The sequence below is a fragment of the Squalius cephalus genome (assembly GCF_949319135.1).
Source record: "Squalius cephalus genome assembly, chromosome: 8".
In the NCBI taxonomy this organism is placed as follows: Eukaryota; Metazoa; Chordata; class Actinopteri; order Cypriniformes; family Leuciscidae; genus Squalius; species Squalius cephalus.
In genome coordinates, this window is record NC_137129.1 from 139,810 (window position 1) to 166,449 (window position 26,640).

General features: G+C 43.9%; 1 protein-coding gene across 2 annotated transcripts in view; it reads right to left on the reverse strand.

The window, feature by feature from the left end:
* kpnb1 (karyopherin (importin) beta 1) overlaps window positions 1-25,875 on the reverse strand; it is a 29,325-nt gene extending 3,450 nt beyond the window's left edge. Inside the window, exons 1-18 of one of the 2 annotated variants that reach the window (XM_079878816.1) lie at window positions 25,631-25,875; window positions 24,797-24,855; window positions 24,085-24,267; window positions 20,383-20,583; window positions 16,354-16,506; window positions 16,217-16,276; window positions 16,046-16,135; window positions 15,040-15,150; window positions 14,859-14,960; window positions 12,455-12,679; window positions 12,182-12,373; window positions 10,328-10,458; window positions 7,034-7,181; window positions 5,963-6,034; window positions 5,741-5,885; window positions 5,234-5,316; window positions 4,751-4,858; window positions 1,542-1,685 (exon numbers count right to left, since the gene is read on the reverse strand). In XM_079878816.1, coding sequence (XP_079734942.1) covers window positions 1,542-1,685; window positions 4,751-4,858; window positions 5,234-5,316; window positions 5,741-5,885; window positions 5,963-6,034; window positions 7,034-7,181; window positions 10,328-10,458; window positions 12,182-12,373; window positions 12,455-12,679; window positions 14,859-14,960; window positions 15,040-15,150; window positions 16,046-16,135; window positions 16,217-16,276; window positions 16,354-16,506; window positions 20,383-20,583; window positions 24,085-24,267; window positions 24,797-24,855; window positions 25,631-25,670 — 2,247 coding nt within the window. In that variant the 5' untranslated portion in view covers window positions 25,671-25,875. The remainder of the gene's footprint in view (window positions 1-1,541; window positions 1,686-4,750; window positions 4,859-5,233; window positions 5,317-5,740; window positions 5,886-5,962; window positions 6,035-7,033; window positions 7,182-10,327; window positions 10,459-12,181; window positions 12,374-12,454; window positions 12,680-14,858; window positions 14,961-15,039; window positions 15,151-16,045; window positions 16,136-16,216; window positions 16,277-16,353; window positions 16,507-20,382; window positions 20,584-24,084; window positions 24,268-24,796; window positions 24,856-25,630) is intronic. The other variant, XM_079878817.1, reaches the window with a different exon arrangement.
* Between the last annotated feature and the right edge of the window lie 765 nt (window positions 25,876-26,640).

A 26,640-nucleotide genomic window follows, 5' to 3' on the forward strand; every position in this document is an offset into this window, starting at 1 on the left:
CATGAGGACACGAGAGTGATGTGGAAGCCCAGACTCCATCACTTCTGGAATGAGCTTCACATCAGTTACCTGGAACAGTTAGTACGAAAGAATCTATTCCCACACACACCTGTTGACGTCTGAGGCGTCTGTGCGCACACGCTTCGGCTCTGTCAGTCAGCGCGAGTAATAGGGGTGGGCGATATCTCGATATTTACGATATATCTCGATATTTTTTAAACTCGATATGGATTTTGACATATCGTATTATATTGATATATTGTTTATATTTAATTCTGATTTCGCCACTTTGCTTGTTTGCCTTCTCTGTGCTGTGCTCGCCCCCGCCCTCCTCCGCCTCCTTGCTTTTGTTCCCCCTCCCCTCGCGTGTTGTCTCATTCAACCAAGTCCCCCGAGTCCGGTCAGGCACATCAATCTTTCCCCGCCCAGCGAGTGCTTGAAGTGCGTCAGAAACAGCGCGCGCGCGCGATCAGTTGTTGTTGGTCATTTTTTGTGTAGCGTCGCCTCTCGCCGCATTGCTTTTGTTTGAGGGCGCTTAACACACTCACACTTAACATGCTCCCCTGTAGAAACGGGCCTGGCAGCTCACGCCAGGTCTAGACACGGTGAAAGTTTCCTGATTGTGACGGATGGCCGAATTTACATGACACATTATAAATTAGCATTAGCCTAAGTTACCTATTCTGCTATATACAGTGTGAAAAAGAAGAGAAGAGGATAAAGGTGGATAAAGACACAGGTAAAGTGATTGTAATGAATGAACAGTTTATCTAATTGCATAGTAGTAAGATACTGTAATTTAATGGCAGTTATTTTTACCTTAAACTTTATGCTAGCAGTTGTTCTGAGTTCTCCAGAGGCCCCAGACAGTGTGATTTTGTAACAATCATGTCAATTTTTAGATGCATTTTTATCACTTTTTTTTTTAAATTAATGTTTTACTCTACAGTTGTGCAGTTTTTGGGGGATATATGGCATTTTTTTTTTTTTTTTTTGCCAAAATTAGTAATGATATTTCTATACAGGTTTATTAAAAATAGTGCAATGTGTTTTATTTCTTCCTTTATTTTACAGTTAAATTATTATTTTTGTATACAGGGATTTTTTTTTTTTTAAATGTCGCAGAAGCACTTTGTTCCTACATGAACTGCCTACCTATTTGCACGTCAATAAAAAAAGACTTTGTGGTATTTGGCATATTTGTTTTTGCAGTAGTTTTTTGGGGGGTTATTTTTCCTGTAAAGATAGAGATATATATCGTATATCGAGATATATTTTTTGCTCCATATCGCCCAGCCCTAGCGAGTAACATTGTCGTCTTTACATCAGCATGAGTTTCAAATCACATTTCATTGGTTCAGACTCATGTCATTGAGGATTCGCTATGAATATTCAGAAAGTTGGAATACTGCACTTTAAAACGAAACTCGTGCTGAGGGGAAGCACCAGGCGTTGGGAAGAGAGCAGAGAATAGTAATAGTAATATTAATACTAATACAGAGGTAGTGTTTTGGGGAGTGTGCAGGTGTGTGTGTGGTTACCTTGTCCACCTGTGCCTGCGAGGCCTGCTGCAGTGTGTCCAGCACAATGTCCAGGTACTTCTTGAATTCCCCTCCAATGGCAAGAGCAATATCACCAAAGACAGACAGGATCTGGGGTTTCACAGACCTGTGCACATTCTCGTTCTGCAAACACACGTTACAGCATGACTCTACGGTAAACGCACCAGCATGACTCTACGGTAAACGCACCAGCATGACTCTACGGTAAACGCACCAGCATGACTCTACGGTAAACGCACCAGCATGACTCTACGGTAAACGCACCAGCATGACTCTACGGTAAACGCACCAGCATGACTCTACGGTAAACGCACCAGCATGACTCTACGGTAAACGCACCAGCATGACTCTACGGTAAACGCACCAGCATGACTCTACGGTAAACGCACCAGCATGACTCTACGGTAAACGCACCAGCATGACTCTACGGTAAACGCACCAGCATGACTCTACGGTAAACGCACCAGCATGACTCTACGGTAAACGCACCAGCATGACTCTACGGTAAACGCACCAGCATGACTCTACGGTAAACGCACCAGCATGACTCTACGGTAAACGCACCAGCATGACTCTACGGTAAACGCACCAGCATGACTCTACGGTAAACGCACCAGCATGACTCTACGGTAAACGCACCAGCATGACTCTACGGTAAACGCACCAGCATGACTCTACGGTAAACGCACCAGCATGACTCTACGGTAAACGCACCAGCATGACTCTACGGTAAACGCACCAGCATTACTCTACGGTAAACGCACCAGCATTACTCTACGGTAAACGCACCAGCATTACTCTACGGTAAACGCACCAGCATTACTCTACGGTAAACGCACCAGCATTACTCTACGGTAAACGCACCAGCATTACTCTACGGTAAACGCACCAGCATTACTCTACGGTAAACGCACCAGCATTACTCTACGGTAAACGCACCAGCATTACTCTACGGTAAACGCACCAGCATTACTCTACGGTAAACGCACCAGCATTACTCTACGGTAAACGCACCAGCATTACTCTACGGTAAACGCACCAGCATTACTCTACGGTAAACGCACCAGCATTACTCTACGGTAAACGCACCAGCATTACTCTACGGTAAACGCACCAGCATTACTCTACGGTAAACGCACCAGCATTACTCTACGGTAAACGCACCAGCATTACTCTACGGTAAACGCACCAGCATTACTCTACGGTAAACGCACCAGCATTACTCTACGGTAAACGCACCAGCATTACTCTACGGTAAACGCACCAGCATTACTCTACGGTAAACGCACCAGCATTACTCTACGGTAAACGCACCAGCATTACTCTACGGTAAACGCACCAGCATTACTCTACGGTAAACGCACCAGCATTACTCTACGGTAAACGCACCAGCATTACTCTACGGTAAACGCACCAGCATTACTCTACGGTAAACGCACCAGCATTACTCTACGGTAAACGCACCAGCATTACTCTACGGTAAACGCACCAGCATTACTCTACGGTAAACGCACCAGCATTACTCTACGGTAAACGCACCAGCATTACTCTACGGTAAACGCACCAGCATTACTCTACGGTAAACGCACCAGCATTACTCTACGGTAAACGCACCAGCATTACTCTACGGTAAACGCACCAGCATTACTCTACGGTAAACGCACCAGCATTACTCTACGGTAAACGCACCAGCATTACTCTACGGTAAACGCACCAGCATTACTCTACTGTAAACGCAGCATTACTCTACTGTAAACTGTAAACGCAGCATTACTCTACTGTAAACTGTAAACGCAGCATTACTCTACGGTAAACGCAGCATTACTCTACTGTAAACTGTAAACGCAGCATTACTCTACTGTAAACTGTAAACGCACCAGCATTACTCTACGGTAAACGCAGCATTACTCTACGGTAAACGCACCAGCATTACTCTACGGTAAACGCACCAGCATTACTCTCCTGTAAACGCAGCATTACTCTACTGTAAACTGTAAACGCAGCATTACTCTACTGTAAACTGTAAACGCAGCATTACTCTACTGTAAACTGTAAACGCAGCATTACTCTACTGTAAACGCAGCATTACTCTACTGTAAACTGTAAACGCAGCATTACTCTACTGTAAACTGTAAACGCACCAGCATTACTCTACGGTAAACGCAGCATTACTCTACGGTAAACGCACCAGCATTACTCTACGGTAAACGCACCAGCATTACTCTCCTGTAAACGCAGCATTACTCTACTGTAAACTGTAAACGCAGCATTACTCTACGGTAAACGCAGCATTACTCTACTGTAAACGCAGCAGTGGAAACACCATATTCTGCTTTATAGAGGGAGAGAGAGGAAAATGAAACAAAAGCTTCAGAAACACTTTCTTATTGCCTGACACTGGCCTCGATTAAGTTTTAGTTTGTTTCGGTAAACTATAATAACCTTGTCACACACCACAGCTGTTATTTATAAGGACATCTTTCATCTGGTCAATGGAATGAAAAAAAATATTTACACTAGGGGTGGGAGAAAAAAAAAAAAAAAAAATTCGATCCATCGATGCATCGCGATTCTCTCTCCAACGATTCTGGATTGATTCTGAGAATTTAAGAATCGATTCTGAGCTTAGTTTTTAACCAGATATGCGATGACGCTGAGTTTGCTTTAGAAACACCCGAAATCTGCTTTCTTCCAATTCCTCACACACATACATACACCAATCAAACTTTCCGTAAAATAATCTTTCATAAGTTCGGAAAGGTTGAAGCAAATTACTAGGACATTCACAGGCTTCAGGAGTACGCAAGCTCAAGTTTTATTTGTATATTCTCTCACATGCAGGAAGTTCAAGCTCAAATAAAAACGAAACTGGTGTCGTTTATAATGAATGCCGCAATAATTTGCTTTCTACTTATATTTTTCCATTTTAGTTCTGACTTCCACTAAATTAAGGATATTTTGTGTGGGCAGTAAAATGTGTGACAATCTTTTTCCCCTCTCAATGCATTAGACCAGGTGCATCTTTTCCAGAAAATATGGTGTCTCACATAGTATTATAGTAGCAGCGCAATACCAATCACATTGTACAGATGCGTGATTTCAGAGGGTGTTCTGTTGCACATGCGCGCGCACACAAACACACACACACACACATAAAAGGTGTCTTTAAGGAAATGGCTATTACTTACACCCAGGTTTTCCAGCAGTAGCTGCATCATTTCATCACAGTGAGGCAGAATATTGGCCATCAGCGCTCGACACAGATCACACACCAGCCCCACCGCAGCCAGACACACCTGCACACACACCACAAGCAATGCATCGCATCTGTGGGACTCTTTCAAAGAACTTTACATTGGCCATGCAACACACCCTACCATACCATAAATCAGTGTAAACAACTTAATTTTAAATATGAAGCTCAAGGTTATATTTTAAAAAAGAGATTGTTTGGGTTGTGTGAATCGTCCACTAAAGAGCCTCTCAGTGGAAGCTCCTGTAGTTGTAGAGTCCCGCAATATCCAGCGTGGCCACGAGACCGCAGGGTCGGCACACGCTGGGTGAAATAGACTCGCTTTCTCTGTGATGATTCAAAATCCTGAGCTGCAAATCCTCAAAGCAGCAGGAGGAACAATCATCAACAAACTCTGGCGCTTCGGCACAAGCGTTACCTGATATTCTGCGTAATTCTTCAGCCCGATGACCAGGAACGGCTTGAAGGCTTCCATGTATTTCAAGAAATCACTGCCCAACACTGGATTGGAAGGAAAAGGGGAAAGTTAATTCATTCACAGCTGTAACGAGACACTGATTAAAGCATGTGAACTTCATGTGAAGCTTCTTTTAGTCCTGAAGGCTTCTCAAAAAAGTTTAGTCAGATTTTAACTTATTTTATCATATCCTACATCACCTTCTCACACGGACGTCAAGTGTCACACACAAACATGAACAAGAAGCAATGTTATGCAGCTCAAACGAACAGAAAGAGCCAAAAGAAAAGGATAAGATTGTCAGCTGTAATGCACTGGAGACCCGATCAAAACCACCGGGGGAAACGACGCCAGAGAACGTGTGCCAGTATTTACAACGTGGCCATGCGGGATATGCAGGCCTCACCTTCCACTAGCATGAACAGCGCGTATAGCTCATGTGCTAGCACCAGGACGTGCAGGCCTCACCTTCCACTAGCGTGCTGACGGCCATGAGCGCGTCCTCCTGAACGCCTCCAGAACCAGCCGTGCTCTGGAACATGCGCAGCAGAGACGCCATCACCACATCTGAGATCTGCAGCGCGTCCTGGTGCTGAACCTTACGCAGCACGTTCTGTTGGAGGACAAGACAGCTGAGAACACACACATCAGACACACACACACTCACGGTCAGGTGTTCTGAGGTCTGACCTGCAGGGTGGCGCACAGGAGAGACTGCAGGTCATTGAACTGGATCCTGTCTGACGTGCTCTGGATGTGAGACTGGACAAAACACACAAGCATTCAATTACATCAGCTCAACACTAGCATCATCCGCATACACTGCTGCTATATCCAGAACAAACCAAGCTGTGGCTTAACATCTCACACACGCAGAACTATTTAATCTATTCTCATTTTGTTGAAATAATACGGATTATTAAATCTCAGAAAATAACCAAGCTTTCAGTCTGTGCTGTTTTCAAACCTCACATTTACCTCAGAAAAGCCATTCGATGACCATAAACTTGAAAGTTAGCTAGAAAAATAACTACAGAAGCATTCTGGTAAATATATGCACCATATTACATACTCACATCTTCACTTAACCTCTTCGTCAATATTTAATGTTCGTTTGAATAAATTAGTCAGTTTTGTTTTTATAAAAATAACGAACTTGGGGTAGAAACAATTGTCTCAAAGTTATTATAAAATATTATATTAAATATAATATATTAGTTTAATATCTTGAGTAATTGCCTTGCCTATAGACCTTATGCACCAGAGAAACGAGGGCGCCGCCATCTTTAGAATATTGTCTTTGAACTTCCGTTTTTCCAGTCGCTCTGTATATTTCTATGGCATTGCTGTCCAGGAGTAATTAGCTTTTGAAGTGGATTTACTTAATATAAAGTTAACAAAAGTTAACGAAAGTTATCATGAGGATTGTAATGTTTAAACCAGATGTCTTAACAAATGTCAGTAGACCGGGAAGATTTTAAAACGAGCCGCTTATTCATAAATACGCAGAATCGCTGTGAAAATAAAACCGGAAGTCAAAAGACAACGAGCGCAGCGCTGAAAAGGGGCGGGGCTACATAAGGTCTATACAAATCAGTTAGTTTCAACACTAATGTAGCCACTGACAGGGTTCAGGGTCAGGAGAACTGAACTGAATAGGATTGCAAGCTTGTGAAAGGAAAGCAAATTGAATCGTGTGATGTCTGACTCCCCAGCCCTACTCAACATCATTCCCATGAGCAGCGAGTGGCTCTTCTTCACCTCCATTTGCAGGACCTGCTGCAGTCGCTCCATGATGACCAGCGTGGTCTTCTGCACCGCCGGGTAACAGTCCTTCGCACTGTTCTTCACGATCTCCATCAGGGCCTCGTACGCTGCACTGCGCAGGTTATTCTGATGCCCATCGGGCCTGCCAACAGAGAGACAACACTGCGAGCCTCAGAGAAGAGGATAACCACAGAAGAAGAGCCTGTAGTCATGATATTATCTAATATCTTAAATCATGACACCAAGTAATAACATTACTGGCCCTTTTTACACCAGGTATTATTATTCACCGTTTTTGGATCGATCACAAGAGGTCATCACTAAATACAGCTGGAAATGGGCTGATCAGATCTCTCAAATCACAAATGGAGGTATTTAAAGATGGATGTGGACACACTGCACTGAAACGTCCTGAACGTGTTCTGGACAGCAGTGACCCTGACCCGACCCGTTCTGGACAGCAGTGACCATCACCTGACCCTAACAGCAGTGACCCTGACCCTAACAGCAGTGACCCTGACCCTAACAGCAGTGACCCTGACCTGACCCTAACAGCAGTGACCCTGACCTGACCCTAACAGCAATGACCCTAACAGCAATGACACTGACCTTAACATGACCTTAACAGCAGTGACCCTAACATGACCTGTCCTGGACAGCAGTGACCATCACCTGACCCTAACAGCAGTGACCCTGACCCTAACATGACCTTAACAGCAGTAACCCTAACATGACCTGTCCTGGACAGCAGTGACCATCACCTGACCCTAACAGCAATGACACTGACCCTAACATGACCTTAACAGCAGTGACCCTAACATGACCTTAACAGCAGTGACCCTAACATGACCTGTCCTGGACAGCAGTGACCCTAACATGACCTTAACAGCAGTGACCCTAACATGACCTTAACAGCAGTGACCCTAAAATGACCTGTCCTGGACAGCAGTGACCCTAACATGACCTTAACAGCAGTGACCCTAACATGACCTGTCCTGGACAGCAGTGACCCTAACATGACCTTAACAGCAGTGACCCTAACATGACCTTAACAGCAGTGACCCTAACATGACCTGTCCTGGACAGCAGTGACCCTAACACGACCTTAACAGCAGTGACCCTAACATGACCTGTCCTGGACAGCAGTGACCCTAACATGACCTTAACAGCAGTGACCCTAACATGACCTTAACAGCAGTGACCCTAACATGACCTGTCCTGGACAGCAGTGACCCTAACATGACCTTAACAGCAGTGACCCTAACATGACCTTAACAGCAGTGACCCTAACATGACCTTAACATGACCTTAACAGCAGTGACCCTAACATGACCTGTCCTGGACAGCAGTGACCCTAACATGACCTTAACAGCAGTGACCCTAACATGACCTTAACAGCAGTGACCCTAACATGACCTGTCCTGGACAGCAGTGACCCTAACATGACCTTAACAGCAGTGACCCTAACATGACCTTAACAGCAGTGACCCTAACATGACCTGTCCTGGACAGCAGTGACCCTAACATGACCTTAACAGCAGTGACCCTAACATGACCTGTCCTGGACAGCAGTGACCCTAACACGACCTTAACAGCAGTGACCCTAACATGACCTGTCCTGGACAGCAGTGACCCTAACATGACCTTAACAGCAGTGACCCTAACATGACCTGTCCTGGACAGCAGTGACCCTAACATGACCTTAACAGCAGTGACCCTAACATGACCTTAACAGCAGTGACCCTAACATGACCTGTCCTGGACAGCAGTGACCCTAACATGACCTTAACAGCAGTGACCCTAACATGACCTTAACAGCAGTGACCCTAACATGACCTGTCCTGGACAGCAGTGACCCTAACATGACCTTAACAGCAGTGACCCTAACATGACCTTAACAGCAGTGACCCTAACATGACCTGTCCTGGACAGCAGTGACCCTAACATGACCTGTCCTGGACAGCAGTGACCCTAACATGACCTTAACAGCAGTGACCCTAACATGACCTTAACAGCAGTGACCCTAACATGACCTGTCCTGGACAGCAGTGACCCTAACATGACCTTAACAGCAGTGACCCTAACATGACCTTAACAGCAGTGACCCTAACATGACCTTAACATGACCTTAACAGCAGTGACCCTAACATGACCTGTCCTGGACAGCAGTGACCCTAACATGACCTTAACAGCAGTGACCCTAACATGACCTTAACAGCAGTGACCCTAACATGACCTGTCCTGGACAGCAGTGACCCTAACATGACCTTAACAGCAGTGACCCTAACATGACCTTAACAGCAGTGACCCTAACATGACCTGTCCTGGACAGCAGTGACCCTAACATGACCTTAACAGCAGTGACCCTAACATGACCTGTCCTGGACAGCAGTGACCCTAACACGACCTTAACAGCAGTGACCCTAACATGACCTGTCCTGGACAGCAGTGACCCTAACATGACCTTAACAGCAGTGACCCTAACATGACCTGTCCTGGACAGCAGTGACCCTAACATGACCTTAACAGCAGTGACCCTAACATGACCTTAACAGCAGTGACCCTAACATGACCTGTCCTGGACAGCAGTGACCCTAACATGACCTTAACAGCAGTGACCCTAACATGACCTTAACAGCAGTGACCCTAACATGACCTTAACATGACCTTAACAGCAGTGACCCTAACATGACCTTAACAGCAGTGACCCTAACATGACCTTAACATGACCTTAACAGCAGTGACCCTAACATGACCTGTCCTGGACAGCAGTGACCCTAACATGACCTTAACAGCAGTGACCCTAACATGACCTTAACAGCAGTGACCCTAACATGACCTTAACAGCAGTGACCCTAACATGACCTTAACAGCAGTGACCCTAACATGACCTGTCCTGGACAGCAGTGACCCTGACCCTAACAGCAGTGACCCTAACATGACCTGTCCTGGACAGCAGTGACCCTAACATGACCTTAACAGCAGTGACCCTGACCCGACCCTAACAGCAGTGACCCTGACCCTAACAGCAGTGACCCTAACATGACCTGTCCTGGACAGCAGTGACCCTGACCCTAACAGCAGTGACCCTGACCTGACCCTAACAGCAGTGACCCTGACCCGACCCTAACAGCCGCAGGTATTATTTAGGAAACAAGGTACAAGATGGTGTTGAAGCTTATGCGCTTCCTTTTCCTAACCATCTACTGAAAGAAAATAAGAGTTTATAAGAAGTTTGTGTTGCACAAGTGAACGAGCCGCCTGTGTCAGGTGTGTGCTGATGCTTACCTGTCTGTGGTCTCCAGCAGCTTCTGCACGATGAGCTCGAAGGACGAGGACAGGCAGTAAGTGCTGGGCTCCTCCTGGTCCTCGGCGGCGTCCGTGGCTTCATACGCAGCTTCAGCCAAACTAGAGAAGGCCTGAAAACAGCATCTGTCAGCTCCACCAACACACCGATCACACTCTACACTGGGTGTCTTCAACTACTACACGTGCTTTTAGAAAATACAGCATTTGATTCAAATGTAGACTGAACAAATTTAGCAAATTTCTCACCAGACTGACTTTTGCTGCTATTGAGGCGATACCCAGACCGGGTTAGGGCTCAGGGTTAAGTTAGGACTCGCACAGAGTCACGGCCAACAGTGTCATTACATATGCAACTACATGCACACACTTCACAATGCAACATTTATATTGCACCAATATTTATGCAAATACGTAGAGGTTAGGTCTGCCAAGTAGGGAAGTCGCGATAACCACGATATTGTAATACCGCAATACTGACAATCCCACCGCAGAGAAACGCAAGCAACCGTCTGTGATATTCACATTTTTTCATAAGGCTATGCCCTTCTTGTTTTACACGTTGTGTATGAGAGAGTTAATAAGACTGTTTATGGTGATTTGTACAGAGGCCCGTGGATTTGCACTCATCAACAAGCCTAAACAGACAGTGAATGTGAGCGAGAGGTTGAGAGAGTGAATCAATGCCATTGATCTCTATGAAGTAAAGCTTCAGTGTTGCTCATACGACACATTGCTAGTCAGCTGAGTCTTGTAAAGTGGCACTTCAACAACTTGTTTCATTACATCTATCTTTGAATGAATCAGCGTTTGAATGTGTTAGTTGAATGAACGGTTTAATGACTCACTTAAAGAGTCCGTTGCTGCCTAGTGGCGTAACACAGTAAGTGCACTGTGCCCGTGTAGAGCTGATACTGGTGACATCAGCAGAAAGCCTCTCGTCCCGGCAGATTTAAGGATCGGAATTGTTATAATCTGTAATGTGGACCCTCATTCTGCTCACTTTAGTTCCCGTTTCAACACGTTTAGTTTCAGTTTCATTGGCTCCTTATGTCCTCGTTTTCATCCCTGCTGACCACATTGTAACCCTTTATTTATATAGCAATAAATACATGAATGGCGATGATACTGCATATTGTGATGAGCGATATCATTGGTGTATCTACTGCGAACATTTCATTTGTTATGCGAGATGTGATGTAATAAATACGCAATATTTTGACTGAACTGCTACTATTTCGGCGCACTTCAATAAGCTACAGAATGCTGGTTAATGAGTTTACATTAGGGCTGGGCGATATATCGCATGACATTGTTAGGCGCATCTCGTCAGTAAAGCCGGTTCCTTGATTAGTAGTAAATCGCCATCGCCTGCTTTCAGATGGAGCGGCATTCACTACACAGAGCCGTAGTTCACTGACAAGCTGAGCCATATCGCATTAGTTATTGCAGGCGATGCGTCCGTGATATTAATGCGATATTAATGTGATATGGCTCAGCTTGTCAGTGAACTACGGCTCTGTGTAGTGAATGCCGCTCCATCTGAAAGCAGGTGATGGCGATTTACTACTAATCAAGGAACCGGCTTTACTGACGAGATGCGCCTAACAATGTCATGCGATATATCGCCCAGCCCTAGTTTACATGCCAGGTGTTGATTGGTTAATTGAAACTGGTTAAGAATAAAGTGACTATAAAACTGATACTAACACATTTACATAACCAGATTATTCAGAAGATGACGTGCATGTGGTCAAGACTGTGCATGTAAATGCGCTCCCTGATCAGTGGTCATCATGAAAGCAGTCATGTGACAGAACATGAAGGTGTTGTTACCCAGCAGACGTTGGAGGCCACGCGTGGTTCGGCCCCGAGGCCCTCGATCAGGCACTGCAGGAGCGGGGCCAGATACACCTCATTAATCGCAGCCTCGGGGAGCAGGTCACAGATGCGTCCCAGCGTCCAGGCCGTCGTGTCCCGCACCACCACACTGGGGTCCTTCATCAGCTCGATGAGCGTGGGCATGGCCTGACAACACACCGAGAGCGTCACACACACCTCCAGTCACACAGGTCAACCGCTGCATTAGCCTCGAGTGTAAACCGTTACCTGGATGACGAGTGGTTTGAGCTGGTTGAGTTCGGGACCCTCCAGAATGGACCCAAAGGCCATGACCGAGGCGTCCCGGTAGCGCCAGTCGGGGTGCTTGATGTGCTCTTTGATGAAGGGCAACACGTGTGGCACCACATCGTCCTCACAACACGTGGCTAAAAGCATCAGACACACGCCAGCGGCCTTACACGGGTTCCAGTCGTCATCGTCATCATTCTCGTCCTTCAAACAGCACATACAGACTCAGTAACATTCCCATAGGATTCAGGGAATTAACTCTAACACTATATAGCAGCAAACACTTTCATTTTTTCAATGCATATGACTGGAAGCCAGAGCTGGTCTTTTGTATATGAGCTGCTCCATTACATGATATATGAGTAATATAAGTGACAATACAGCACAACTAATTCTATAGAGCTGATAGTTCTGGTCCTGGAGGCTGAATACAGACAAACCAGCTTTACAGATGTGAACTGAATGTAAAAATACTGTACATGACACTGCTTAAAGCCCAAAGTATACTTCGGTCGTAAGCATACGCGTGCAACCTCATTTTCTGGAAACAAAGTCCACTAGATAGTGCGCACGTGCCGAACGAGTCTGTGGCCGCACTCCTGGCCAAAGGAGTATACTAGTAAAAGCGGAGGGAAACGTGGAAAATGAAGTATACCCAGGACTTTAATTCAAATACTAAATCATACATGACCATTAAAAGTAGAACTACTACATGAAACATCAGTTGACCTAGCATCTGTTTACTGTGCAGCATACATAAAGGCCAAACTACTAAACATGAACTGTATATACAAGTTACAAAAAGTCTGTTCATGAAAAAAATGCATAAAAGCAGCAAAAAAACACCAACTTCTACTCCATCCACTTACAGGCTGCATTTCTGTGTGATTTTTGTGTTATTTGTTACTCTAATAACTGATAGGCTACTGTTATAGTCATGGTCATACTGTTAAATGGAATAACTAAATGCAAACTAGTTATTTAAAGGTGCCGTAGAATGGATTATTTTATAATTTTATAATGTTTCCTGGGGTGCCCTTATAATGTTAGTATGTTTTTAAGATCAAAATTTGTTATAATTAATGGAAGAAATAAAAGGCATATTTCCTAGCCTGATTTCATCACCTGGATTGAACACTCTGTTTGAGGGGCGTGTCTGCTGTGAGACTTCAGTGTTGTTGCCCACTGCTGTGATTGGCTGACATGCTTACATATGAAATATCTGGCATTACATGTAGAGCTATCAGGAAAACTTACTATTACAGCTTTTATACATTTTTACTATTACAGCTATCGGGATTAACGAATCATGAGAAGTTTAAGTATTTAGATCTATTCCCATCACTTAAAAGTTTGCAGTGATGAGCATTGAGCAGATGACAGCCTGTTGATCGCGTGAATGAAGATCTTATCACTGCAACGCGATTTACTGATGCATAAACAGTGTTGAACGACTTTGAGAGAAAGATTATCTGTCTGAACTTGAACAATTACACATCAGAAATTCACATAACCCACTGGTTCTCCAGAGGCTCGGATGAAGGAACTAAAAAAATACTTTTTTTTATGTTCATTTGTACATCCAAACACTGAGCAACTGCCATGCTTCGTTCGCTCGTTTGCAAGCCACGATGTCTCTCGAGGAAAAAACAATATCGCGCTGGATCTAGATAACAGTGTAAATTATTGTTAATAAAATCACTACTTGCTGCTTGCGGGAATATAACGTTAGTTGAAATTGCCCACCTTCGTCCGTTTGAGACGCCGAGAGAAGCCTGGCTGCTTGATATTGTTCCAGGTTAGAAAAACAGTCCGTGGTGAAATGGGCAGAGCAAACTAACAACTTCGAATTAAACTGTAGCGGGATCAGATTATAGATAGATAGATAATAGATAGATCTGCCATTTTCCCTATGATCCTCGCTTGTTTCTTCACCTGCAGAACTTCTGATGATTCGGCTGCGCAGGTCCTCCTGGCATTGAACATGGGCTGGCATATCCAAATGTTTAGAGGCGTACATATTAATGATCCCGACTGTTGCGTCACAGTCGGTGTTATGTGGAGATTCGCCTGTTTTTCAGGGGTGTTTTTCAAAAACGAGATTTAAATAAGAAAGAGAAAACTATGGTGTTTGAGACTCACTGTATGTCATGTCCATGTACTGAACTCTTGTTATTTAACTATGCCAAGATAAATTCAATTTCACATTCGAGGGCACCTTTAAGACAAGTTTATAAGCACACCAAGTATATGACTCGAGTTGGTTAGTGAATGAGACTCAGCGTATTGAGTGTGTGTGCCACTGTCTGCCAGTGATAATCAAGGAAGTTCCTGCTCACACACCTTACACCTGGGAAAGCCCCAGCCATGACACCAGCTTTACCTGTTTGGTGAGCGTCTGCGTGAGGATGGGCACCAGGTACTGCAGAGCTCCTTTAGCATAGAACTTGCTCGTGTGCTCTGGAGGACGACCCTGTTCAGAGGCCTGAGGACAAACGTTAACAAACATCAAAAACTAAAGCATTTGTTTGACTTGCAGATTGCAGATGAAACACCAGCATCACCTCAGTGGCTTCAATGGCCAGATCCATTTCCTCGTCACAGACGTTGGACCAAAACTCAATCCCCTGTAAGGCCACTTCATCAATGTCGCTCTTCATGGCCTCTATTGTGATCTGGACACAGAGAAGCTGGTGAGACACTGACAACATCACTGGCATTCAACTCAAATTCGTCATTTGAGTTCTGCTGTCATTTTAGTTTAACTAATGATTTCAGCACTGTTCTTTAATATTTTAAATCTACATTCAATTTATGTCATCATGGTTTTAAACTACAACATTCCCTACAAAGGTTACATGTTTTTGTGTCGTTTTCTTCTGGTCTGATTTGGTAATAGGTGTGGCCTCTTAAGAAAGAGTCATGTGCACGCAGACACAAACCTGTCTCAATAGCAGCGCTTCAGATGTCTCTATTCAACACACTGACAAGCTGATGAGCTGAACCAGGGGTTTAATTAGCGAGACATCTAAAGCATTCTGGGAGGCTCACACCAAAAGCACACGCACCAAAGCAGTGTTTATTTCATATCTCTTTATTCTATTGCATTTATTTGTGCTGTTGTTTACAATGTTTATTTTATTCTTATTTTAGACTTTTTTTAAATACAATTTTGCACTGAAGAAAAGTTGATTTTGTTTGTATATGCTGTTCTATAGTCCTTAGAAAGAAAATCAGAATATGTATTGGCAGATCACTTACAAAAAAAAAAAAAGATTTGGCCAAGAAAATGACAATTGGTGCATCTCTAATTAACAAAGAGACAACGCCACTTTCAACGGTGGCTTCGTTAAAATAGCTGGCCTAATAATAAACTGCCCAAACATTAGTACTCCATGTCAATGAATCACAGTTTTGGGACTGATTCATCTTTCATTCTCACACAGGTTGTCAGTCACAAGAGAATCTTTGAAGCCTATACGTGACCTCATTATGAACCTTGTTAGTCATTCCACAAGGTATCAGGGCATGAATACAGGTATCATTCAACATCCTCATCTGCAAACTTACAGCAAACAATGCAGGGCCCATGTACGTCTCCATGTACTGATAATACAAGGACATGATCTTCACCAGGTTCTGTAACGCAGCCACTCTCACCTACAGAAACACAGAATTAGACATGTACTGCTTCCAAAGCATCTTACATCATTAAACACACGAAAAACGAGAGGAACGCACCCTGGTGTCCGGACACTGTGTGGCTTCACAAACGACCTGCATGATGAAGTGTCTCTCAGTCTAGAGAAGGAGAAAGTGAGAGATGTAATGCCCGTTTACTGCATAAAGCCTTCTAACCGCACCGTAACTGGCAGTACCTCCTTATCAAAGTTGGCTTTTGTGAACTCCAGTGAGTTGAGCAGCGCATTAGTGGCAGCCAGCTTGACGTTGTTGCTGGGCTCCTCCTTCCTCATGCCCTGGATGATGGCGGTCAGGATCTGGTTGGCGTTGTCCTGAAGGTGCTCTGGGTCCTGAAAGGGTTGGCCAGGTTAAATTAAATGGGCATCATGAAACAGCGCAGTAACAGGGTTATGATTATGATTATGGCTGAGGACTCAATGTCCTGGCAGAGTTAGGGTTATGATTATGGGTTATGATTATGGCTGAGGACTCACGATGTCCTGGCAGAGTTATGGTTATGATTATGGTTATGGCTGAGGACTCGATGTCCTGGCAGAGTTAGGGTTATGATTATGGGTTATGATTATGGCTGAGGACTCAATATCCTGGCAGAGTTAGGGTTATGATTATGGCTGAGGACTCACAATGTCCTGGCAGAGTTATGGTTATGATTATGGCTGAGGACTTGATGTCCTGGCAGAGTTATGGTTATGATTATGGTTAATGGCTGAAGACTTACGATGTCATGGCACAGTTATGGTTTTGATTATGATTATGGCTGAGGACTCATGATGTCCTGGCAGAGTTATGGTTATGATTATGGTCATGGCTGAGGACTCATGATGTCCTGGCAGAGTTATGGTTATGATTATGGTCATGGCTGAGGACTCATGATGTCCTGGCAGAGTTATGGTTATGATTATGGCTGAGGACTCATGATGTCCTGGCAGAGTTATGGTTATGATTATGGCTGAGGACTCACGATGTCCTGGCAGACTTATGGTTATGATTATGGTTATGGCTGAGGACTCGATGTCCTGGCAGAGTTATGGTTATGATTATGGTTAATGGCTGAAGACTTACGATGTCATGGCACAGTTATGGTTATGATTATGATTATGGCTGAGGACTCATGATGTCCTGGCAGAGTTATGGTTATGATTATGGTTATGGCTGAAGACTCATGATGTCATGGCAGAGTAATGGTTATGATTATGGTTATGGCTGAGGACTCACAATGTCATGGCACAGTTATGGTTATGATTATGGTTATGGCTGAAGACTCACAATGTCCTGGCAGAGTTATGGTTATGATTATGGTTAATGGCTGAAGACTCATGATGTCCTGGCAGAGTTATGGTTATGATTATGGTTATGGCTGAGGACTCACAATGTCATGGCACAGTTATGGTTATGATTATGGTTATGGCTGAAGACTCACAATGTCCTGGCAGAGTTATGGTTATGATTATGATTATGGTTAATGGCTGAAGACTCATGATGTCCTGGCAGAGTTATGGTTATGATTATGGTTATGGCTGAGGACTCACAATGTCCTGGCAGAGTTATGGTTATGATTATGGTTAATGGCTGAAGACTCACAATGTCCTGGCAGAGTTATGGTTATGATTATGATTATGGTTAATGGCTGAAGACTCACGATGTCCTGGCAGAGTTATGGTTATGATTATGGTTATGGCTGAGGACTCACAATGTCCTGGCAGAGTTATGGTTATGATTATGGTTATGGCTGAAGACTCACAATGTCCTGGCAGAGTTATGGTTATGATTATGGTTAATGGCTGAAGACTCATGATGTCCTGGCAGAGTTATGGTTATGATTATGGTTGAAGACTCACAATGTCCTGGCAGAGTTATGGTTATGATTATGATTATGGTTAATGGCTGAAGACTCATGATGTCCTGGCAGAGTTATGGTTATGATTATGGTTGAAGACTCACAATGTCCTGGCAGAGTTATGGTTATGATTATGGTTAATGGCTGAAGACTCACAATGTCCTGGCAGAGTTATGGTTATGATTATGGTTATGGCTGAGGACTCACAATGTCCTGGCAGAGTTATGGTTATGATTATGGTTAATGGCTGAAGACTCACAATGTCCTGGCAGAGTTATGGTTATGATTATGATTATGGTTAATGGCTGAAGACTCATGATGTCCTGGCAGAGTTATGGTTATGATTATGATTATGGTTAATGGCTGAAGACTCATGATGTCCTGGCAGAGTTATGGTTATGATTATGGTTGAAGACTCACAATGTCCTGGCAGAGTTATGGTTATGATTATGATTATGGTTAATGGCTGAAGACTCATGATGTCCTGGCAGAGTTATGGTTATGATTATGATTATGGTTAATGGCTGAAGACTCATGATGTCCTGGCAGAGTTATGGTTATGATTATGGTTGAAGACTCACAATGTCCTGGCAGAGTTATGGTTATGATTATGGTTAATGGCTGAAGACTCACAATGTCCTGGCAGAGTTATGGTTATGATTATGGTTATGGCTGAGGACTCACAATGTCCTGGCAGAGTTATGGTTATGATTATGGTTAATGGCTGAAGACTCACAATGTCCTGGCAGAGTTATGGTTATGATTATGATTATGGTTAATGGCTGAAGACTCATGATGTCCTGGCAGAGTTATGGTTATGATTATGGTTGAAGACTCACAATGTCCTGGCAGAGTTATGGTTATGATTATGATTATGGTTAATGGCTGAAGACTCATGATGTCCTGGCAGAGTTATGGTTATGGTTATGGCTGAGGACTCACGATGTCCTGGCAGAGTTATGGTTATGATTATGGTCATGGCTGAGGACTCACAATGTCCTGGCAGAGTTATGGTTATGATTATGGTTATGGCTGAGGACTCACGATGTCCTGGCAGAGTTATGGTTATGATTATGGTCATGGCTGAGGACTCATGATGTCAGGGCAGAGTTATGGTTATGATTATGGTTATGGTTGAGGACTCACGATGTCCTGGCAGAGTTATGGTTATGATTATGATTATGGTTAATGGCTGAAGACTCATGATGTCCTGGCAGAGTTATGGTTATGATTATGGTCATGGTTGAGGACTCACGATGTCCTGGCAGAGTTATGGTTATGATTATGATTATGGTTAATGGCTGAAGACTCATGATGTCCTGGCAGAGTTATGGTTATGATTATGGTCATGGTTGAGGACTCACGATGTCCTGGCAGAGTTATGGTTATGATTATGATTATGGTCATGGCTGAGGACTCACAATGTCCTGGCAGAGTTATGGTTATGATTATGGTTATGGCTGAGGACTCACGATGTCCTGGCAGAGTTATGGTTATGATTATGGTCATGGCTGAGGACTCATGATGTCAGGGCAGAGTTATGGTTATGATTATGGTCATGGTTGAGGACTCACGATGTCCTGGCAGAGTTATGGTTATGATTATGATTATGGTTAATGGCTGAAGACTCACGATGTCCTGGCAGAGTTATGGTTATGATTATGGTCATGGCTGAGGACTCATGATGTCAGGGCAGAGTTATGGTTATGATTATGGTCATGGTTGAGGACTCACGATGTCCTGGCAGAGTTATGGTTATGATTATGATTATGGTTAATGGCTGAAGACTCACGATGTCCTGGCAGAGTTATGGTTATGATTATGGTCATGGCTGAGGACTCATGATGTCAGGGCAGAGTTATGGTTATGATTATGGTTATGGTTGAGGACTCACGATGTCCTGGCAGAGTTATGGTTATGATTATGATTATGGTTAATGGCTGAGGACTCATGATGTCAGGGCAGAGTTATGGTTATGATTATGGTCATGGTTGAGGACTCACGATGTCCTGGCAGAGTTATGATTATGATTATGGTCATGGCTGAAGACTCATGATGTCCTGGCAGAGTTATGGTTATGATTATGGTTATGGCTGAGGACTCACGATGTCCTGGCAGAGTTATGGTTATGATTATGGTCATGGCTGAGGACTCATGATGTCAGGGCAGAGTTATGGTTATGATTATGGTTATGGTTGAGGACTCACGATGTCCTGGCAGAGTTATGGTTATGATTATGATTATGGTTAATGGCTGAAGACTCATGATGTCCTGGCAGAGTTATGGTTATGATTATGGCTGAGGACTCATGATGTCCTGGCAGAGTTATGGTTATGGTTATGATTATGGTTAATGGCTGAAGACTCACAATGTCCTGGCAGATGTATCCGATGGCCTCGAGCGTGGACTCCTTCATGTGCTCAGTGCTGCTGGGGTCCGTCACATTGGCCACCAGCTGAGGGATGAGCTCGGGCCACTGGTTCACTGGGATCTCTGCGCACGCGATGCCAGCCACACACTGGGACGCTGAGCTGGGCCGATAGGTCTCCGTACCCAGAGTCTGCAGCACCTACAGCACACGAGACCAACACACAGAAATCAAAGCTGGTGAATGACGAATCGACTGCCTGTTGACCCAGCGATGGACAGCCCTACTGGAGACCAGACAAACAACATTCCTAGCTCTTCTAAAGCCCAAAGACTCATGCGAGTGCTGCGGACTCTGAATGTGAAGGTCAACACACATAAAAGTAGAGATGCTTGTGATACTGATGTTGCATCAAGAGGCACAATCCTTAAATACTGATAATTAATTCTGCTACATATTTAGCGTGACAATTAACTCTTTTGCTGCCCATGATGGAATTTTCCGGTTTTCCACTGTTATACGGTAGGGGGCGCTATTAGGCAACTTCTGAAAGAGAACAGAATCTCCTGATCAAAACACAGAAGAAACAGAAACAAGCGATAACGTATTAAGGCAAATGCATGTGTAAAATAATGCGATCATCAGTATTAAACAGCATTTAAATCAAACCTGCCTAATGTTACAGAATGAAATGTCGAACCATCAAGAGGAAACGACTGAAGCTTTGAGTGTTGATGGACTAGATCTGTGTTTGATCATCGTCCTGAATCTGATCTGGATGTAGTCTTCGACAAATGAGATTCTCAGCAATTTTTTTAACCCTTTACTCAAAATGTTGCTTTTTTAATGAAACTTACATTAAAATGTTGATGAAAAAATAATGAAGCTGAATAAAACAGTTTTTTGTTTAAAAGCAGAGGCTCTATTCTTTCTTTTGATACACTGCATGTTCAGATAGATATTGATACAGCAAAATATTCTGGGGGACATGAACCTTTCGAGATAATGATCACATGCTGGCGGTGGCTGGCAACTCTACAGAAACGCTGGTAGGGAAAGAGTTAAGGAGTAAAACAAGTTTTGAAACAGAGAGACAAGAGTTTCACACTAAATAAAGCTGCATAACGTGACATTTATGATCATGGATTGAATGAATTATATTAAAATTGGACATTCCATTACAATTAATAAATTGTTAAGTCAGTAAATATTTAAAAAGTATGCTATAGTTATAATTTAAGGATAAAACCAGCAATTAAAAGTAGTATTTCAGTATGGTTTCCATACCGGTGACACTGGCCTTGATTATTCAGACTACACTGCCTTTATGTTGATTGTACATTAATATGAGGATTCATTGAGCCAACACATCTATAAAAGTTTTAAATGTAAGCCACAATTAATTATGAAACAAACAAAAAATATATATATTTTAGGGATGGGCATTTTTAAAAAATATTGCATTTGAATATTCGGGCTCATAAAATTCGAATATTCGTTTATTTAAATGACGTTTAACGAAAAAGCCTTTATTTTTAGTTAATATTTTTGTTTTGTTTTTGTCACCATTTATATACACAACAAGCTTACAACATATGTTAAAGTTTTCTTTTAATTGAAAACATTGGACAGTAGGCCTATGTGTAAACAAAAAAAGATAAAGAACAAAAGGATTAAGCTCAAGCAGCGCGAACGGAAAAAAACGGCTAATAAAGCAGAGTAGCAGATTGCGCCAGTTATCGTACAGAACGTACACACACTCGAGTCAGCATATGATTATCGTGTTTATATTGTTTCACATTTGTGTTGAGAAAAACAATAATATCCACATGCAGGCGCGCCGCCAGCAATTTATGCTCGAGTGAGAAAACGCGCTGCGCTGACAGACGTTTCAGAGACACAAAGATAACGGTGTTCTAGTTCTAAGTTTCTTACAGCACTTCTGTTCTTAAACCTCTCCCTCAACGAAACTTAAAGGTCCAGTATAATGCAAAATTCACTTTTGCATGCTGTTTGGACATAAATGTGTTGGCAGTGTGTGTACACAACCACCCAAGAGTGATAAAAAAAATCCACTCACTCTTTTATTAATCCCCATAAATCATCAGCACCGTCTCCCAACGACCTGTCTTCAGCATGCGGCTTTAGTGACGTCACTACAGCACAGGCCCCGCCCACGAGTGTTGACAGACACTGCCGTTTAGCATAGCCCCGCCCTGATCGAGCTCATTGCTGCACTGACGAGAATGTCTCCCAGCGTTGTAGGTGTTGTGTGGCTGGATGTATTAATCCACAGAGCTCTCTCTATTTACTCCCGAAATCTGAGGCAGCCGCTGAAGACGAGGTGGAATTATTTTGTTTTTAAAGAAAATGCTCCCTCAACGCTACGATTCGTTTATGTACATGCGCACTTCTTGTAACTTACTGTGTTTACTCAGCTCTTACGGTGATTTTCTGGAGTAAAACTGACGCTTCATCTTTTGTGTGATGTACAATAAACTTTATGAAACTCATCAGTATATGTTTGATCATCATTCGGACCTGGTCCGAAACAGCAGACTTGTAGGCTATTAATAATGGATACATACAAGCAGATGACAAATACGTTATAACCGTAATTAAACTACTAAACTATACCTGTTCCATCTCCATACAGCACTCTGACTCTGTAGGCATTATTGTCCGACTCCTGGTCGAAATGAACACCGTTACTGAGAGTTTCTGATATTATCATCATTCCGTGAGATGAAATTGTCCTGAGAGACTGAGCGCGAGCTCGTGAGGCTCCGCCCCCTGTGCCGGCAGCAGCAGCTCATTTGCATTTAAAGGGCACACACTAAAACAGCGAGTTTTTCTGAGCCCCAAAAAATGACAATTTAAACATGCTGTAAAAAATGATCTGTTGGATATTTTGAGCTAAAACTTCACATTCACACTCTGGGGACATCAGAGACTTATTTTACATCTTGTGAAAAGGGGCATAATACAGGACCTTTAAAGGAAGAATACGTCTCTAAATCATTTAGCTATTAGAAGAGTCATCATCTCGGATCCTCGCACTACAGCTGCGCTTGCCTGCAGTCGTGATGGACAGCTGTCTCTCCTCAGTCGACTGCTGTTTGGGTTTCATGTGATTTCTCATTGTGGTGATGATATTATAACTCCAGATTAATTAATTTGATCAAAACTAATTCCATTTTGTAAGATCAATAACCTAATTTTCGACTAGTAATTCCAAACTTCGCGAGGCAGACGACGACATTATGATGAAATACAAACAACTTGTTAAACACGCGCCACAGTGCCACCCAGTGCATTTAATGATAACTGCGAGTTAGTGCTTGGGATTTATCAGGGATTCACTGCATTTACGACCCGCAAAGTATTTACGGCTTCATAAATTCTGATAGTATTTTATTTTTCGAATAATAATTACAGATCGAATATTCGTGCACATCCCTAATATATATACACACACACAATAGAATCCTGTACAAAGTTTATTTTTTAGGGAATGCCATAAGGTCTTGAGGAGTCCGATTAACACAAATCTGTTCATTTTGCACAATTCAATGAATCCCTTCCGTCAGTGAATATTTGCTCAATCACCAGACCTGAACTATGGCTAAAGCCGTGAGCGGTGCCCTAACCCTGACCTATAGTGTCCGGCGTCGTGTGCGCACTGAGGGGATGTGGGCTTACGTAGTTCTTGATCTCCCTGCGTGCGCTGGAGTCGATGGCCAGCCATCTCTGCTGGTTCTGGGTCTTCACATCCGGGTCCTTCGAGGTCAGGGAGTTCTTCACCTGCAGACCCGCTGCCACTCGGGCCACCTGTGTGTTCCCGGGATTGGCCAGCACCTTCGACAGCTCCACCAGGAACGTCGGCTGAAACAAACCGAGACGTGGGTTTAGACCAGCCCTCATACTGGAGGAACGTCAGATGATCCAGAGCAATCTAGAGCTCTCTCCTTCACCTCGACACACACACACAGTGAAACATGCTAACGCGCAGAAGATGCTAACCCTGTATTCAAACATGGCTGTACTTGAGCTGATCATGAACCTGCCAGAGTCTCAGTGCTCATGACGGTCACTGTACAGGACAGCGAGGTTCGTGTCGTTTCATGATTACTGGTTGTATGTCTCTACAAACACATCCTGATCCAGCTGGAGTTACAGCAGCTTCCTAAAGATCACTCTTAAAATAAAGGCTCTTTTAGAACCAAAAATGGCTTTTCTGTGGCATCACTGCCAGAACCTGTATTTTAGAGAGTGCAGTCTTTGGTTTCAGACCCATCCAGGAACTCAGTGAAGAGAGAGAGGTCAGTGTGACAGACATCAGAGCCGTGAATGAGTGTGTGTGTGTGTGTGTGTGTGTGTGTGTGTGTGTGTGTGTGTGTTTGTGCTTCATCACCAGGTTCTCGATGGCCGCCTGCTCCAGAAACTTCTGTGCCGCTTCCAGCTCATTTCGATCTGAAAATCAACCACAATCAAGAAGAAACTCATGATCAATCACGAATGAAGCATCACAGCTTTCCTCTCCCGCCAAACACCCGCGTCTCAATCGCTGTAGCAAAACTGCACACACACACACACACACACACACACATGCTGTGATCGGCTTCATTCCCGCCTCACACTCAACAAAAAACCCACTCGCTCACATGCCTGCAGTTTACATGTATTAAAGAGCGAGAGAAATGGCGGACACTAAAACCGAGCTTGAACTTAGAAACTTTCTGAAGCAGATAGCAATGACTGAGAACTAGCCATGCTAGCACCTAGCCACTTCCTGAGTAGCATGCTAACCTGCTAATAACTTTATCGAGACTAACCTGCGAACGCGACAAACCTCGCAACATCAGCACATGTGCGGGAATATGAGGAAGAGCTTTGAGTTATTATATTTACTCTGATAATCGCATTCTCCGCCCGTGAGAGACTCGGGTCGCCGCACAGGCCGGCAAACGCCGTTTACAAACGCGACGCGCGCAGGCTTTGACGGCTGACGCGCGCGTTTGCTGTTCTCGTCGACAGTCTTTAGAAATAAAGTGCAGCTTTATGCGTTTCAGCAGCTGTTCCCACAACAGGACAAGCGTCGAGAGGCCTTCGCTATATTAGCCGCCCGCTAACACACACACACACACACACACACACACACACACACACAAACCCTTCAATCTAGGATCGCACGCGTGAGAAACACACACATGTGTGGATCAGACGCGTGCGGGCGAGGCTCGTGTACCTGGAGACACGGTTTTCTCGAGGATTGTGATCAGCTCCATCCTGACGCGCGCAAACGCGACGAGATCTGCAGTGACGGGAACGAGGAATCGGTCGTGTAAAGTCAGAATCGCGTCCACGCCTAATAACGAGGACGAGCAGTTCTCGCGGGTATCCGCTTCTTCATCAGCCGCTGTCGCGAGGAAAAGGCCGCGCGGAACTCCCGCCTGCGAACGATATCACGCGCTGACGTCACGCGCTGACGTCACAGTCTCCGCCCATGCGCAGCATCACGATGCTCGCGCGGTCCGTGTCACAAACAGCATCATCAGTCTTACAGTTTTTCACAATTGCTAAAACATTTCGTTTCTCACAGTTGCTAAACCTCATTCTCTGAACCAAATTCCTAAACCCAAAATAGCCTAAACCCATTTCTTGAAAAAATCACTCTTTCTTTAAAACCTTTAACAAGTTCAGCCAGTTAGACACCCTTTTCAAATCCCATGCACAAAAATTCTACACACATTCAGTGTTTACACACAACAGGCCAAAATTGTTAACACTTATTTCTAATGATGTGATCAAACCAACTGTATGAAATATGTTGAGTATGAAATATAAAAAGTGTACAGGTGCGCTGACTGATGATATAAACAATAGATGGAAACAATCTGAGAGGCAGAGGAGGAAGAGTATGTGTAAGAGGAGGAAGAGTATGTGTAAGAGGAGGACGAGTATGTGTAAAAGGAGGACGAGTATGAGTAAGAGGAGGAAGAGAAGGAAGAGTATGAGTAAGGGGAGGAAGAATATGAGTTAGGGGAGTAAGAGGATGAGTAAGAGGAGGAAGAGTATGTGTAAGAGGAGGAAGAGTATGTGTAAAAGGAGGACGAGTATGAGTAAGAGGAGGAAGAGAAGGAAGAGTATGAGTAAGGGGAGGAAGAGTATGAGTTAGGGGAGGAAGGGTACGTGTAAGAGGAGGAAGAGTATGAGGAAGAGGAGGAAGAGTATGAGGAAGAGGAGGAAGGGTACGTG